The following is a 14482-nucleotide window of genomic DNA, read 5'->3' as shown; positions in this document are numbered from 1 at the left end:
GTAATAAGTAGGTATTGTGTAGGAATAATTTTTAGTGGGCACCATTGTCATCATGCTCATAATTACCATTAGCCATTACCATTATCATGTTGTACACATTTAAAAAATGTAACAGATATAACCTCAGCACTGTTGAACACTTTATCTCCCTATAAGTTATGGAAAGTTTACCATTATCGGTGTGCCTTTATGAGGCATATCCAATTGATGTTTCATCCACACCCTTCCAAATTATATTTTTTCAGTAGTCCAAACTGAACATACAAGCTGTGAATGTATATCAGCAATTTTCTTGCAAATGCATTGCTTACCTGTGATATGTAACATATAGGCTGTGAAATATTAAGTATTGAAATTAATTGATTCTAAATGTATTAATAAAGTAAATAAAGTAATTTAACTATTAAATTACATGTAAATAGAGAGTACTTGTTTTGTGGCAAGGTAATTTTTCTTTTGCCAAAAATGACCATGTCAAAGGCATTTCAGTTTCACTTGACAAGCTAAATCCTGAAGCTAAAATAAAACCGCCATCCAATAGTTCCAGTTAAGGCAAATTAATGCAGTGATATTCCTGTTTCAGCACGACAGTGAGTGACATACAGTGAGGTCCATATAGAAATGGTTTTTTTAAGATCGGTGTGGAAGAACTTAACTGGCCTGCACAGGGCCCTGACCTCAACCCCATCCAGCACCTTTGAGATCAATTGGAAATCCAACTGCGAGCCAGTAATGCTCAGTGCCCGACCTCAGTAATGCTCTTCTGGCTGAATCGGAGAAAATCCCGGCAGAAATGCTCCAACATCTAGTATAAAGCCTTCCTAGAAGAGTGGAGGTTGTTATAGCAGCAAAGGGCGAACAAACTCCATATTAATGCCCATACTTTTGGCCATGTACCGTAGTTACTAATTCTCTCTGAAGAGGAATGAATGCAAATTCAAGAATATGCATGTGGCAGTTTTAAGATAGGCTTGATTTTCCTCCTTATGCACACAGAAACACAATTTCTGACACAGACATTCATTCACAGGAGAAGAGGCCTTAACTATATTTGTGGACAAAAGAAAGCTGAGTTTAAAAACAGACGGGAGTGACTACTCCAACAGTAGCACTTCCGTTACATTGGAGACGCTCCACCAGCTGGCGGCCTCCTACTTCATTGACAGAGAGAGCACGCTGCGCAAGCTGCACCACCTCCAGATAGCCTCCACTGCCATCAAGGTATGATTTGTGAATTTTATATTCAATTTACCTGAGCCTTGTGAAAACAAACACAAAGGTGAATGTGAAGATTAAAGACCATTCTGTCCTGTTTGTATGTGTATTTGTGTATGCATTTGTTGATGTTCAAGTTGAATTCAGATGCTTCCTATCATATAATTGTTCAGGCATTCAGTTTAAAATGAACTAAATAAGCATTGGTGATGTGTTGTGGCTCATGTGTAGAGAGGAATTAATTTAATTGAACAACAAACCAAAGTTGTGACAATTAAGCCAGTGTTTCATGAATGCGTGTCTCCGTGGAAAATAATATCCCATCTGGACTGACTTCACATTCTGGTTTTGGTAAGTGTTTCATTGAAATCAACAACCTCCAATGTAGTGAATGGGAAAACTTTAGCTACTTACCTGTACGTCTGTTCAACTAACTCTGTTTATTTACAATACTGAGATGAGAAGGCATATATTAGATTAGCTAGCAAACACCTAGCTCTAGCTAGTTATTACCAAATATTGTATAATTAGGTGGTTGTTAGCTAGCTAGTCAATTGTTCTGTTTATTATTGTTGTTTTTTAAGGACAGCAGACAGTCCACCTTTTTTCAGAGGGGGTAACAGATTGAGAAGGGAGTAGATTGTTTCTTGTAATTTGGCGTAATTTTAATATCAATGTTTTTAATGGTGGGCCTATATTTGAATTAATGACTTATATACAGTGCTTTGTATGTGTGAGTAACTTGGCATTTTTGTACATTGAAAATGTATTTTTGATCTGATATGCATTCACCTTGAAGGTTTATTTGTATGCACTTGTTTAGCTACGTGTTTGTTTACTTGTGGGTGTGACCGTTTGGGAGACGTTTATTGATCCTATATGTTGAGGTGGGGGATTTTATGCCTGATTTTAAACGTGTGTTATTATAGTTATTGACATTAATTTGAATCAATATTTAGTGGATGTATAGTGGATACATCCCTCTTTGATAATTTATGGTTGTTTCAGCTATTTTCATCCACTTTACAAGTTACAGTTTAATTTTGGTACTCTAATCCAAAATCCATTGAACTGATCAATGCTTGATCTAACTGATCCAATCAATGGCTTTTTTCAATATTCCATGAATTTAGGAAATAATTAGTATGCTACATTTATCAAAAAAATCTACATTTTAGGATGTTTAAGGTACATTTAAGGCTATGCAGTTTTGATTAAAGAGAAATGCTATCACATTTTTGTCCAAGGTGTATAAAGCTTAAAGTGCATACACTATTAATTAAATTATCTGCGGTACATTCTTTGGTAGTGGTATTGGTTTCTTTTCTGATATGCAACGATTGCTGGACAATATTCCTGTGTTTTTGTTGTCTAATGTCACGGATACATTTTTGTCATGCACCCATATGTCCTGATGAAGAATGATGTAACTATTATTGGCTGGTTTTGGCTAAGAAATTTAGTCAAGTTTACAAAGCTGGATAGCTTTTTAAAAGCCAAGCCTTTTGTGAGATGTGTAGCCTACTACGCTGCTGTTTATTGCATAGCCACAATCACAACAGCGTAGCACTCGTTGTCTAAATTAAAATTAATCAGTAAACCACCAAAAGAGTATTAGGGCAGGAGAGACTGAATGACTGCCTGTACTTTCTATTGAGACCATTAGAGCCCAGGAGCTGAACTTGAGATTGTTGGCAATTTGGTACAATGCAAGGAAGAATGGTCAGATGCCCTTCAAATGAGTAAGGTGACATAGTGCTTTTCAAGGGGATTGGTGTGGAGTTTCTGAAGGGCTACTGTGCCAGCCTGTTATAATTAAACTTTGGCTGCTGTGCATCTCTATAATTTTGCTTTTATTTGTGTGAGCCAGGCTGCCATGCTAAACATGAAATTTCAAATAAGGGTAACCAGAATGTATGGTTATGGAATCCACATGCACGGGTTCTTAACGTGAAAGCACCAGATACTTTACAAGTTCCAAAACTGTGGGATAGAAAGAAACATGGCTGCAATGTAAAACAGACAGCAAGACAAAATTATTCTTTGGACATTTCTGAATTCACCTTGAAAGTGTATGTGAAACAAAAGTGAAAATGCTGATAGGTGTGACCATTTGCTGTTAGGAGAGTAGCTGTATCAGCTGTATTAATATAAGCTTAGAAGCGATCCACTCTTAATCACACATACTATTTCACAAGAGCATTGACCACAGCTTATGGAATAAACAGAGGTAAATGTACTGTGGATAAAAAATTGTAGCTTATTTTTGAGGAAAAGTCAGTTTGTCTGGTGGTGTGCAGGAACTTCATAATAGAAATCGTAGCAATGCCTAAGTTGCAGTGCTTGACTGTAGCATGATTTTTCTCAGGTCGTTACATATATAAATGTTACATGTACACACATCTAGTCTTGATTTTTGGGTTTTGATTGCCTTTGGATTCTGTTATTGGTGTTTGTCAACATGATGACCAGAGTTGCGCTAATTGAAGTCAAGGAAGCCATTATGAGGCTGAGAAAAAAGTCAGTCGGACATACACCAACCCATAGGCTTGTTACAATCAACTGTTTGGAACATCATTGAAAAGAAAAAGAGCACTGGTGAGCTCAGTATTTGAAGAGAGTCTGGTAGGCCTAGGAAGATCTCTACAGTTGATGACCGAAGAATGAAAAAAGCCATGAAACACCCATATCACATATGAGAAGTCATCGCCCCTTTAGTTACTCAATCAAACAAACCAAATTGAATTGATAATTCGATTCACCTGATTGAACACAACCAGGTTTGATTGTAGCAATCCCTGTTGAATCTAAACCTCACTCATATTGAACCTTGTCATCAGAGTGAAGTAGTCACCAAAGTTTCTACAACCACACAATTTCATGATCAAAGGAAATTCCTGAAGAGATTAGGAAAAACAGTTGTAATATATTACTCTGGAAAGTGTTACAAAGCAATTCCCAAGAATTTTGGATTTCACCAAACCACAGTCAGAGCCATTATCTTCAAATGGAGAACACTTGGGACAGTGCATGAAGAATCTTCCCAGGAGTCGTAGGCCTGTCAAAACTGTCAACCAACGACAACTCATCCAGGAAGTCACAAAAGATACCAGAATAACATCTACAGAACTGCAGGCCTCTCTAGCCTCAGCTAAGGTCAGCGTTAATGACTCAACAGAAAAAGAGAGACTTCACAAAAATATGATTAACGAGAGTAGCAATGTTGAAACCACTAGTAACCTAGAGAAACATCAATGCTCATTTCACATTTTTAAAAAAGCACCTGGATGATCTCCAAGCCTTTTGATGGACTTTTTTTTTTTGATGTTTTTTTATGGACAGATGAGTCAAAACTGTTTGCACGACACAGGCCCATTCTGTCTGCTGTAAATCAAATACAGCATTTCACAGTAAGAACATCATACCAACAGTCAAGCATGGTGGTGGTAGTGTGATTGTGTGGGAATGCTTTGCTGCCTTGGGACCTTGATGATTTGATTTGCCATTACTAAAGGAAACATGAATTCTGCTTTGTTCCAGATAATTCTTAAGGAGAATATATGGTCATCTGTCTGTGAACTGAAGCTGAAGCATAATTGGGTTATGCAGCAAGACAGTGATCCAAAACACAAAAGCAAGTCCAATCTGAATGGCTGAAAAGCAGCAAAATTAAAGTTTTGGAGTGACCTAGTAAACTCCTGATTTGAACCCAATAGAGATGCTTTGGCAGGACTAAAAAAACCAACCAATTTGTCAGAAATAAAGGTGTTCTATAATGAAGTGTGGGTGAACATTCTTCCACAGCAATATGAACAGCTTATATAAAATTATAGGAGGCTTTTGGTTGCAGTTATTGCTGCTAAATGTGGTAAAACCAGTTATTACATCTAAGGGGGAAATTTTTCACGTGTGATATGGGTGTTTGCGATATATATATATATATATATATATATATATATATGTATATATACATATTTTTTAATTAAATAAATGAAATAATAATCAAAAAATTTGTTTTGTACTCAGGAGGTTCCCTTTATCTAATATTACATGTTGTCTAAAGATCTGAAACCATTCAGTGCAACAAATATTCAATAATAGAGGAAATTAGGGGGCAAATACTTTTCATGGCACTGTAATTCTGATTATGATTGTAAACATTTTGTGAATGAGATACAATGTCTTTTGATATGAAAACTCAAGATATCAGATAATTAATTTGGATGTTTGTTGTGCTGCACACAAAATGAATAAATTTGAATCAACTCAAGAAGCTTCATACTTTAATAAAGAAAGATGAAAATACGACACCATTCCCTATGAGAGCAAAAAACATCATTAATACAGAAATGATGATACATTTGATTCATACAGCTCAAGGATAAAATAAACACAATCAGTTGTAGTTGGGATAATTGAATACCTTTCCTGAGGAAGATCATTATTAAGCACGTGTGTTACAAAATGAACCTGTCAAAACGAAGGTAGGAAAGATTACAAAATTCAGTGCAGACTGATGCTATATTTGTTCTGCAGTCGGAATCTGCTGATATACTTTTACCTGCTGTTCCTTAGCTGCTGTACACACTTACCTGTTGTTTTATATGTGACCCATATCCGATAAGGGTGTACATAATGTGGTTGAATTCTGACACCATACATATGTTTAAATTGGTTGAGATCACATGCACTGGCATAGTTTAGCAGGGAAATAGTATAAAACAACAAAGAAGCTACATCATTTGTGTTTTTCTCTGGAAGTGAAGTCAAGACCTCCGGTAGCTGTGCTCTGTTTGTCATACCGATGTAAATCTCCTCAAAGATTAATGTCTTTTGGTACCTTCTTCTTTCCAATTCCACTGGCTGTTGTTTCCCTCCATGTTTAGACTGTTGATGATGTCCCTAACCTATGCCATATACTTGGCAAAGAAAAGTGATGTTGAAAATACAAAATCCACTCCAGGCTTACAGACACAAGTTGTATGTGAAACGATAAATATCACACACACACGCACATACTGTACATACTGTGGGTCAAGCATTCAAGCATTAAGGTGAATAACATGTGGATTATGTAATTTATCTAAAGAGCTCCAACTCTGTGATGCTTCACACAAGAAAAAAAACGTTTAATTTTTATATTTCTATATATTTAATAAATATATAAACAAAATTACCACCTCCATCAATAGCCATGTCTAAGGAGATGGGTGAAAGAATGAAGGATATTATGAATGAAGGTCTTTAGATAATGGAGTCATGGTCTGTTTTTCATTGCCCAGGTAACAGAAACAAGAACTGGCCCGCTTGGTTGCAGTAATTATGACAACCTTGACTCTGTTAGTTCGGTACTGGTACAAAGTTCTGAAAATAAAGTTCATTTACAAGGTATGTATGTATGTATGTATGTATTGATGGTACGCTGCAGTTTAAGCCTTTATGTTTGCATTTCAGTCCTTAATTGCCAAGCAAAGTTAAATTTACAATGTACATTTTAAAAGAGACCAGGGCAGATACAATTTTATCATAAAACTACCTGAGGACTAACATTTTTACAGTTTTTCTGCCTGTATTTCTTAAGAATATCCATGTGTAAGTTTGCATATATGTATTGATATCTTAAAATGCCCATTATCAGCACTGTGCATGTTTCAATGCTTGAAAGATTGTTTCACTACATGGGTTTTTCTATTCATTTTCCAGGTCTGCAGGTTATTTTGCCAGACTACTTGAGAGCCCGCTTTGTACAAGCTGCTCTCAGTTACATTGCCTGCAATGGTGAGGGTGACTTTGTATGCAAAAATAATGATTGCTGGTGCAAGTGCAGTCACAGGTTCCCAGAATGCAACTGCCCTTATATGGATATTCAAGCAATGGAGGAAAGCTTACTTCGGATTACTGAGAGCTGGAGCATACTTTATAAAGAATTTGAAGATTCAGGTAAAGACTAATAATTATAAATACAAGTGATAAATTAAATATGCAATTCTGCCCCGTAGATTTATAAACATAAGGCCATTTCTTGTGTTTTATGAACCTTATCATTTTAACCTTATCATATAAGGTTCTTCAGCTACATTTTCATGGTCACCTGATTCTTTTAAAATGTGTGCAGTGCAACAACAGTACAATATTTATAAACTTTCAAAATCAATAAGTATTGATAAAACATTTTAGACATCCTCGTGCATTAAAAAAAAATTCCTATGAAAGGAGTAATTACATGTAGCACAAAAGGTGTATTTTCTTTCAAAATAAAAGTCCTATTGCCAGATTTTAGAGGAAAAAATTGTAAGGAAAATGTAAGGTAGACAAAGAGACAACTTACAAAAAGAGCCATTGTGGCCATTGTAGTTAAAATCCACACCAATATATTGATTATCCTCTTACTGTATGGTTTTTGGAGGCAAAACTGTCATGGGTATGGTGGGTTAGGACACAAACGCAGAGTGAGGGAAAAACTCAAACTCCTAACGGTAAATGAAACAAAGACTTTACTTTTCAAACGAGGAACAAAAGCAGGGAACAAAAGGCCTCACAACTCTCAAAAAAATTATTCAAAACGCAAAACAAAGAAAATCCAGAAAAATGTGTGGAAAACAGAACGTGGGCGGAAACACACAGGGAGCTCTCTCAGGCGGAAATACACAGGGCAGAACACAATCAGAAACACACAAGGATCCAGCATCCGAGTCAGGGAAGAAAAGAACTTAAATAGACAAGACACTAAGGAGACACAGGAGGGCACAATCCACAATCAAACCACAGAGAGGGAAGGGAAAACGAGACATAACCAAAAAAACAATAATTGAATAATTGAAAACAATAATACAATTAAACAGGGTAAAGGAACAGAACTAAAAACTGAAGTGACGCCATCTGGCGGCCCAAAAAGGGAAACGCAGACAAACCACAGAACCATGACAAAAACACCCAGTTTCATCCCTTAGATACTGGAATAGAAACTGTTTCTCCAGAAGGGAGGGAGACCTGGATACTCTTATATTACAGATTTTAGATGGCAGAATTAAATATGCTGAACACTAAAGAACTAAATCTTGAATGTGGCCACAAGCGACCTATGCTGCTTATTAAATGGTATTGTTGCTCTGGGATTGTGGAGGTTTTTATGACCATATAAAACCTTCTTTAATAAATTCACTGTGCAACACAATTATAAGCTGGAAATTTAGACCTAAATAATGCCTAATTCTTCTTTGTATACTTATATAACTGTATAGTACCCTTTGATAATGGATGTTTTTTTTTTTATTGCAAATGATGGAATTGATTGTAATTGACTGCTGTTGTATTATGTATTTTTTTAACTGTTAAAACTCTTTGGGACCTAATTATGTAAGTTTGTCACATGTTGTACTCATTTGTTACACCTATTGCCTATTAAATCGCATATATTCTCAATTACTGCATCCATACAAGTAAATCTGGAATTCACACATTGGTAACATCTTTCAAGGGAAAAGTGTGCCATATACCATTTATACACCAATTTATGAATACGTTTTAAGTAAATTTTTAATAAAATAGATTAGTTCTGATAAGAGGTACAAGTGCTCTTTTTCATTATGTTACTGGTTGGAGGCATGCAGAATTTATATAGATAGGTAAGTTTTTATTGCATATGTTCACTTATTTGTTTGCTTTTTAATTAACAGAGTGGCAAGAATATGCCTATTTTGCCCCCAGGCACCAAGCTCAATATCAATGATGTTCACAAAGCTTAAAGATAAGACCATTAACAAGGAAATCAGCAACAGTTTTCAAAATCCAAATTGTATAAAAATGAAAGAAAATAAATTCTTGCCTTCTCTAGATTTAGAACTTCAGTTGTAACAAGTAATGGAACAGAGCTCTTAGCATAATATTTTGGCATTATTTTCTCTTGGGGTCACCCTGCTGTGACCAGTACAGAGAAAGTAAAATTATGAAGGATTACTTCCTTCTTTAAAAATATCGGGGAATGTAATTAAGTTTATGTTTGAAGTGCCAATATTTTCCACATAAATGTGTCCTTCAGTGAGGGACATCAAAGATATCCAGTATTCTTCTCACTTGACAAATTTAGATGCTGGGCGTTACCACGGTAACGGGAAGTAGCTCATTTTAGCTGTGAGCTGTGTGATAAAAAAGTAAATACCTCACCTATTTATTTGACTCACATGTGCTTTTAGTCATATTTGGTTTTGTTCTGTTGGTCTGCTATATTGTTAAAAAAAATAAATGTCTTTTGAATTTCAACAGATGAATTTAAAATGTTCCTGGCCAGACTCCCACAAAATTATTTCCTAAACATCTCAACTATACAGAAGCTGTGGTCAATGGACAGTGTATTTCAGCGCCGCTATGGGCAGATGGAGAGCAGCATCAATGGGCTGTTTGGAAGGGCTCAACGAGTGGTGTACAAACTCTTCAGTCTGAGCAAGAGGTGTCAGAAACAGCCACAAATTGCATTACCCAGGAAAAGGTAAGCATCATTTTTATTTTATCATTGGAAATTATTTAACAACCCAAAATAATGACAAATATTGTCCAGAGACCCTCAAAGGTACTCCATTTAGCATAACAAAATATGCTCAAATAATAACATGGTAAACTCAAGCCCAACAGGCAACAACAGATGGGCATTTTGACCTGCTAAATTTAACATTACTTAGTAATATGAGTACTCACACAATGTAGTGTGTCCAACTTTATGCTTATAAAGGTTCACTAAAACATCCCCTGTTTATTTAAGAATTAATACAAAACTATGGACCTCAATGCATCGCAACAACAGACACATTGTACAACAGCTAAATTTTCCATTACTCAAAGATTATTCCCTGGATCCCTTTGCACTTCTAAAGCAAATCACACAATGTAATTGTGTCCAACCTCACATGGGGAAAATAAAGGCTCACAAAAACATCCCCTTCTACTATGTGGGATCAAAACAGGATGATACAAAATAAAACAAACAATAAATAAAGTGAGCAGGAAACAGTGGAAAGGGAGCATAATACAGAACTAGGACTCGAACTAGGATATTGCAGTTAGGCTATACTTCCATTTCTTTGGATACAACAGTTAGGCTACACTTCTATTTCTTGGCACCGAGCCAGTTGCTTAAACAGACAAGACTGTTTACATTGTCGGACAACAGGGCAGCTCCCTTCTTCTGGACAATATACCCATACAATGAAAAACTGCGTTTGCGCTGTTTTACTCGGGAAAACATGGATTCCCACAGAAAACGCTGTTTATTTTTTTAAGGAGTATATTAAATGTGTAAATAGAGTGAAACCGCGAAACTAGTTAGGCTGCAGTAGTACTGAAATGTAAATATGGTATCACTGTCAGGTGTTTCGTTATATCATTTGCAGCATTTATTTCTGAGCAAAACAACGTTTTCTAGCTAAGCTGGCTAGCGAAGAAAGTTGCAGATGGATATTGTAACTTTTAAATTTCACATATTGCTATAATGAATGGGAAACATAAACGATACTAACGCATATCACATAATCACACACCCAAATGAAAATGCATGAAAAGCCTAAATACACCATTTTTCTTTCTTACCACAAACTACAAATGCCGCCATTTATCTTTATGTGACGTCACCAATCCGAAGCTCAGAAGCTCAGAAATGATGCTCGAACTTCCGACATATAACCTCGAGTTCTACGATCGTTCAGTTGGTTTTTTTACAAGTCGGACCTCGATTTTTACTATTTCCGAGTTGTCTTGAACGCAGCATTAGGGTCGGGCAAACGTTCATCATAACAGAACATGCGTTAAAAAAATTAGTGGCGTTAAAATTAATTTACGTTAACGTGTTATTATCACGTTAACTTTGACAGCCCTAATATATATATATATATATATATATATATATTACAGTCAGCTCCATAATTGGATGTATTTTTCCTTGAATTGGCTCAGTACTCCACAGTTTTTGATTTGTCATTGAACAGTTCACATGGTTAAAGTGCACATTCTCAACTTTTATTTAAGGGAATATTTATACACTTTGGTTTGAACATGTAGAAATGACACCACTTTTCTCATCTTGCTCATCAGTTACACAGAGCTTTGTTGGTTTGTGTGAGCACACTGAGCTGGGACCGCACACAAATCAGTTTACATTTCTAGCAGTTGTCATGCAGTCTGTTCATGTTGTTTACTCGAAGTCTCCGTTTCAGTTAAAAACTGAAAAAATCTGTGTAGGATGTAAATTTGTTTTAGAAAACTTTTGTTCCTATTTGGTTAGATTTCCTCCACATCCCAGCAGATATCAATAAAAAATGAAAAGCTCTGAGAAAAAAAAAAAAGATCTCTCAGACTGCCCCTATTCTCTGAAATCTGCCTCATCAAATTTCACCACGCTTCCCAATCTGCCTGTCAGTCTTGTTGCACACTCAGATCACTGCCAGAGCAGAGGGGCAAAGCAGAGACACTGCAGGGATAGTACTAAAGCTAGCTAGCTAGTAGAAAATGGTTGAGCTATTCAAGACAGATAGCATACTACTGTACCACAGGAATGACAGAGAAAAATGTCCCAAAATGAGCAGTTCTGCATTTGCCTACAATGGCTTATGCTGGTGAAAGAAAGGTAAGAAAAGAAAGAGTGAAGAATAAAAGATTTTGACTAAAATAAATTTCAGTGATGGCAAGAGCTGAGTGATTTCATGGTGAAGCCACACAATCTCCATTTGTAATCACCTCCATTAATTTTCAGTGAGAGCCGATTTTTCGCATCAGCAAGGCATGTTGGGATAGCTGGTGATTCAAAGCAAGCCAGTGAAGCAACAGTTAAATATAAGTATTTGTCCCAAACATTTTTGATCTCACTGTGTGTGCGTGTACACACACACACACACAAACACACCGTATTTTCAGTAACACAGCTGTTTTGTTTTGTTTCTTGAATAAATGAATAAAAATGTGTTAAATCTACCAATTGAAAAATGATGTGACCGGAAACGTACCTCAGCTCGACAGGGATAAAAGGTAGAACAGTACAAGTACGCACATTTATTCTGCCACAGATCTGCCTATAATTTTACAGTATTTTTTTTGAGCTGCTGCAAGAACCACTGCAAACAGGTTTCTTGTTGTTGATTTTTCAAACACATCTATATTTATGTTAACTTAATGAGTTCTTTTCCTATTAAAACTTTTTTTTAGGTGTAATCTTCCAACATCTAAACCAATTTATTAGAACAGACAATCCACGAATGTGCTATGTGGTCTGCAGACTAACAACTGACAAGTATCAGGTTTTTATAAAATGTTTTATGACAAAACAAATAATAAGCTAAAGTAATTTTTTATGTTTTTTATCATTATTTTCCTAGGCTGCGGACATACTGGTTAAACTACTTCCAGTCTTTACTGTACTGCTCAGAGAACAACCAGCTTGGTTCATTTTCTGAGGAGACACACAGTTGCATCTGCGCATATGAACAGAACTGCCAGCATCCCATGCCCTGCTCCATAGGGGAAGCACAGGCCTGTGGTACATGTGCTCCCGACAACCTCACCCGCTGTGGAAGCTGCAACTCCGGCTACATGCTGAGCCAAGGAACCTGCAAACCCATGGTTGCAGACTCCACTGAAAACTACCTGGGCTTTGAAACAGACTTGCAGGACCTTGAGCTGAGATATCTGCTGCAAAGAGCAGACAGGAGGCTTGAGGTCCACGCCATTTTCATTAGCAACGACATGCGCCTCAACAGTTGGTTTGACCCTTCCTGGAGGAAACGCATGCTACTCACTTTAAAGAGCAACAAGTACAAGTCAAATCTTGTACATATGTTACTGGGTATATCCCTCCAGGTATGCCTAACGAAAAACAGCACACTAGAGCCAGTACTAACATTGTACATCAACCCTTTTGGTGGAAGTCACTCAGAGAGCTGGTATATACCTGTAAGTGAGAACAATTTTCCTGACTGGCAGCCGACTAAGCTTGACCTTCCCCTGGAGTGCTTCAACTGGACCTTGACCCTAGGTAACAAGTGGAAAACCTTTTTTGAAACCATTCACATCTACTTGAGGAGCCGTGTCAGGGCTCAGAGCAGTAGCGGGAACGACAGCTCATACTATGAGCCACTGGAGATCATTGAACCCTCCAGGAACTTGGGCTACATGAAAATAAACAGCATCCAGGTGTTTGGCTACAGCATGCACTTTGACACTGAGGCCATTCGAGATCTCATTCTGCAGCTGGATTATCCCTACACACAGGGGTCCCAGGACTCTGCACTGCTGCAGCTGCTGGAGATCCGTGACCGGGTGAACCGCCTCTCACCAACAGGTACACAGAGGTTGGACCTCTTTGCCTGCCTTCTCCGGCACAGACTCAAACTAACAGCCAGTGAGGTAGCCCGGATCCATTCCTCTCTGCAGGCATTCAGCAGGCGCCTGCCCAACTCTCTGGATTATGAGACCACTAAACTATGTAGCTAACACTGACACAAGTACAGTATGCTTAAAGAGGCCATTTGTGATACCTGTTAAACATTTAAATATTTATTATATACATTGAGCTGGTGAGGAACCTCTTTGCCTGTGGCCAAAAAAAGATAAAAGACAAATGTAAGAAATCAGTTATATGAACTTGTTCAAAAGAAAATGTTTATTTGTATGCACTCTGAGCAAATTAAGGTGAGAGGGGACTTACATTGTACAAGTATATTTGTTTTTAAAAGTTGTTTTTACAAGTTCTGTTGCTTCAGTGACAGTGCAGTTTCCATACTTGAAAGACTAGTGATGTCAGTACATTTTGTAGATGAATTGTTATTAAAGTATGATATTATATGTATTGTGAAATTGGTTATTGTGAGTTATTTTGGCTGTTCACAGCAACGACATACAAATGAAATGGTAAATGGACTGCATTTATATAGCGCTTTTATCCAAAGCGCTTTACAATTGATGCCTCTCATTCGCCAGAGCAGTTAGGGGATAGGTGTCTTGCTCAAGGACACTTCGACACGCCCAGGGCGGGGTTTGAACCGGCAACCCTCCGACTGCCAGACAATCAGTCTTACCTCCTGAGCTATGTCGCCCCTGAAACCATTAGATATAAAACCACAGCTAAATTAAAGTTATGGGAAATATATCATAGACAAGTCATAGACAATATAACATAGAGTTCAAATTTGAGCTCAGTTTAATCTTAATCAGTCAGGACTGCTTAAAGGGAAATGCCACCCTGTTTTTTTTCTTTTATTTGTAGATGAGTAGCTGTCCTCGTGATTAA

General features: G+C 37.0%; 1 protein-coding gene across 3 annotated transcripts in view; it reads left to right on the top strand.

Moving 5' to 3' along the window:
- The window catches only part of LOC135253120 (BMP/retinoic acid-inducible neural-specific protein 3-like), a 134444-nt gene extending 120395 nt beyond the window's left edge, over positions 1-14049 (top strand). For all 3 annotated transcript variants that reach the window (XM_064332018.1, XM_064332020.1, XM_064332019.1), the window contains 5 exons: positions 1031-1221; positions 6498-6603; positions 6919-7155; positions 9478-9700; positions 12573-14049. In XM_064332018.1, coding sequence (XP_064188088.1) covers positions 1031-1221; positions 6498-6603; positions 6919-7155; positions 9478-9700; positions 12573-13686 — 1871 coding nt within the window. In that variant the 3' untranslated portion in view covers positions 13687-14049. The remainder of the gene's footprint in view (positions 1-1030; positions 1222-6497; positions 6604-6918; positions 7156-9477; positions 9701-12572) is intronic.
- Positions 14050-14482: the final 433 nt, after the last annotated feature.

The sequence above is a fragment of the Anguilla rostrata genome, chromosome 4 (assembly GCF_018555375.3).
Source record: "Anguilla rostrata isolate EN2019 chromosome 4, ASM1855537v3, whole genome shotgun sequence".
Classification (NCBI taxonomy): Eukaryota; Metazoa; Chordata; class Actinopteri; order Anguilliformes; family Anguillidae; genus Anguilla; species Anguilla rostrata.
This window is presented reverse-complemented; position numbering and strand designations above follow the sequence as displayed.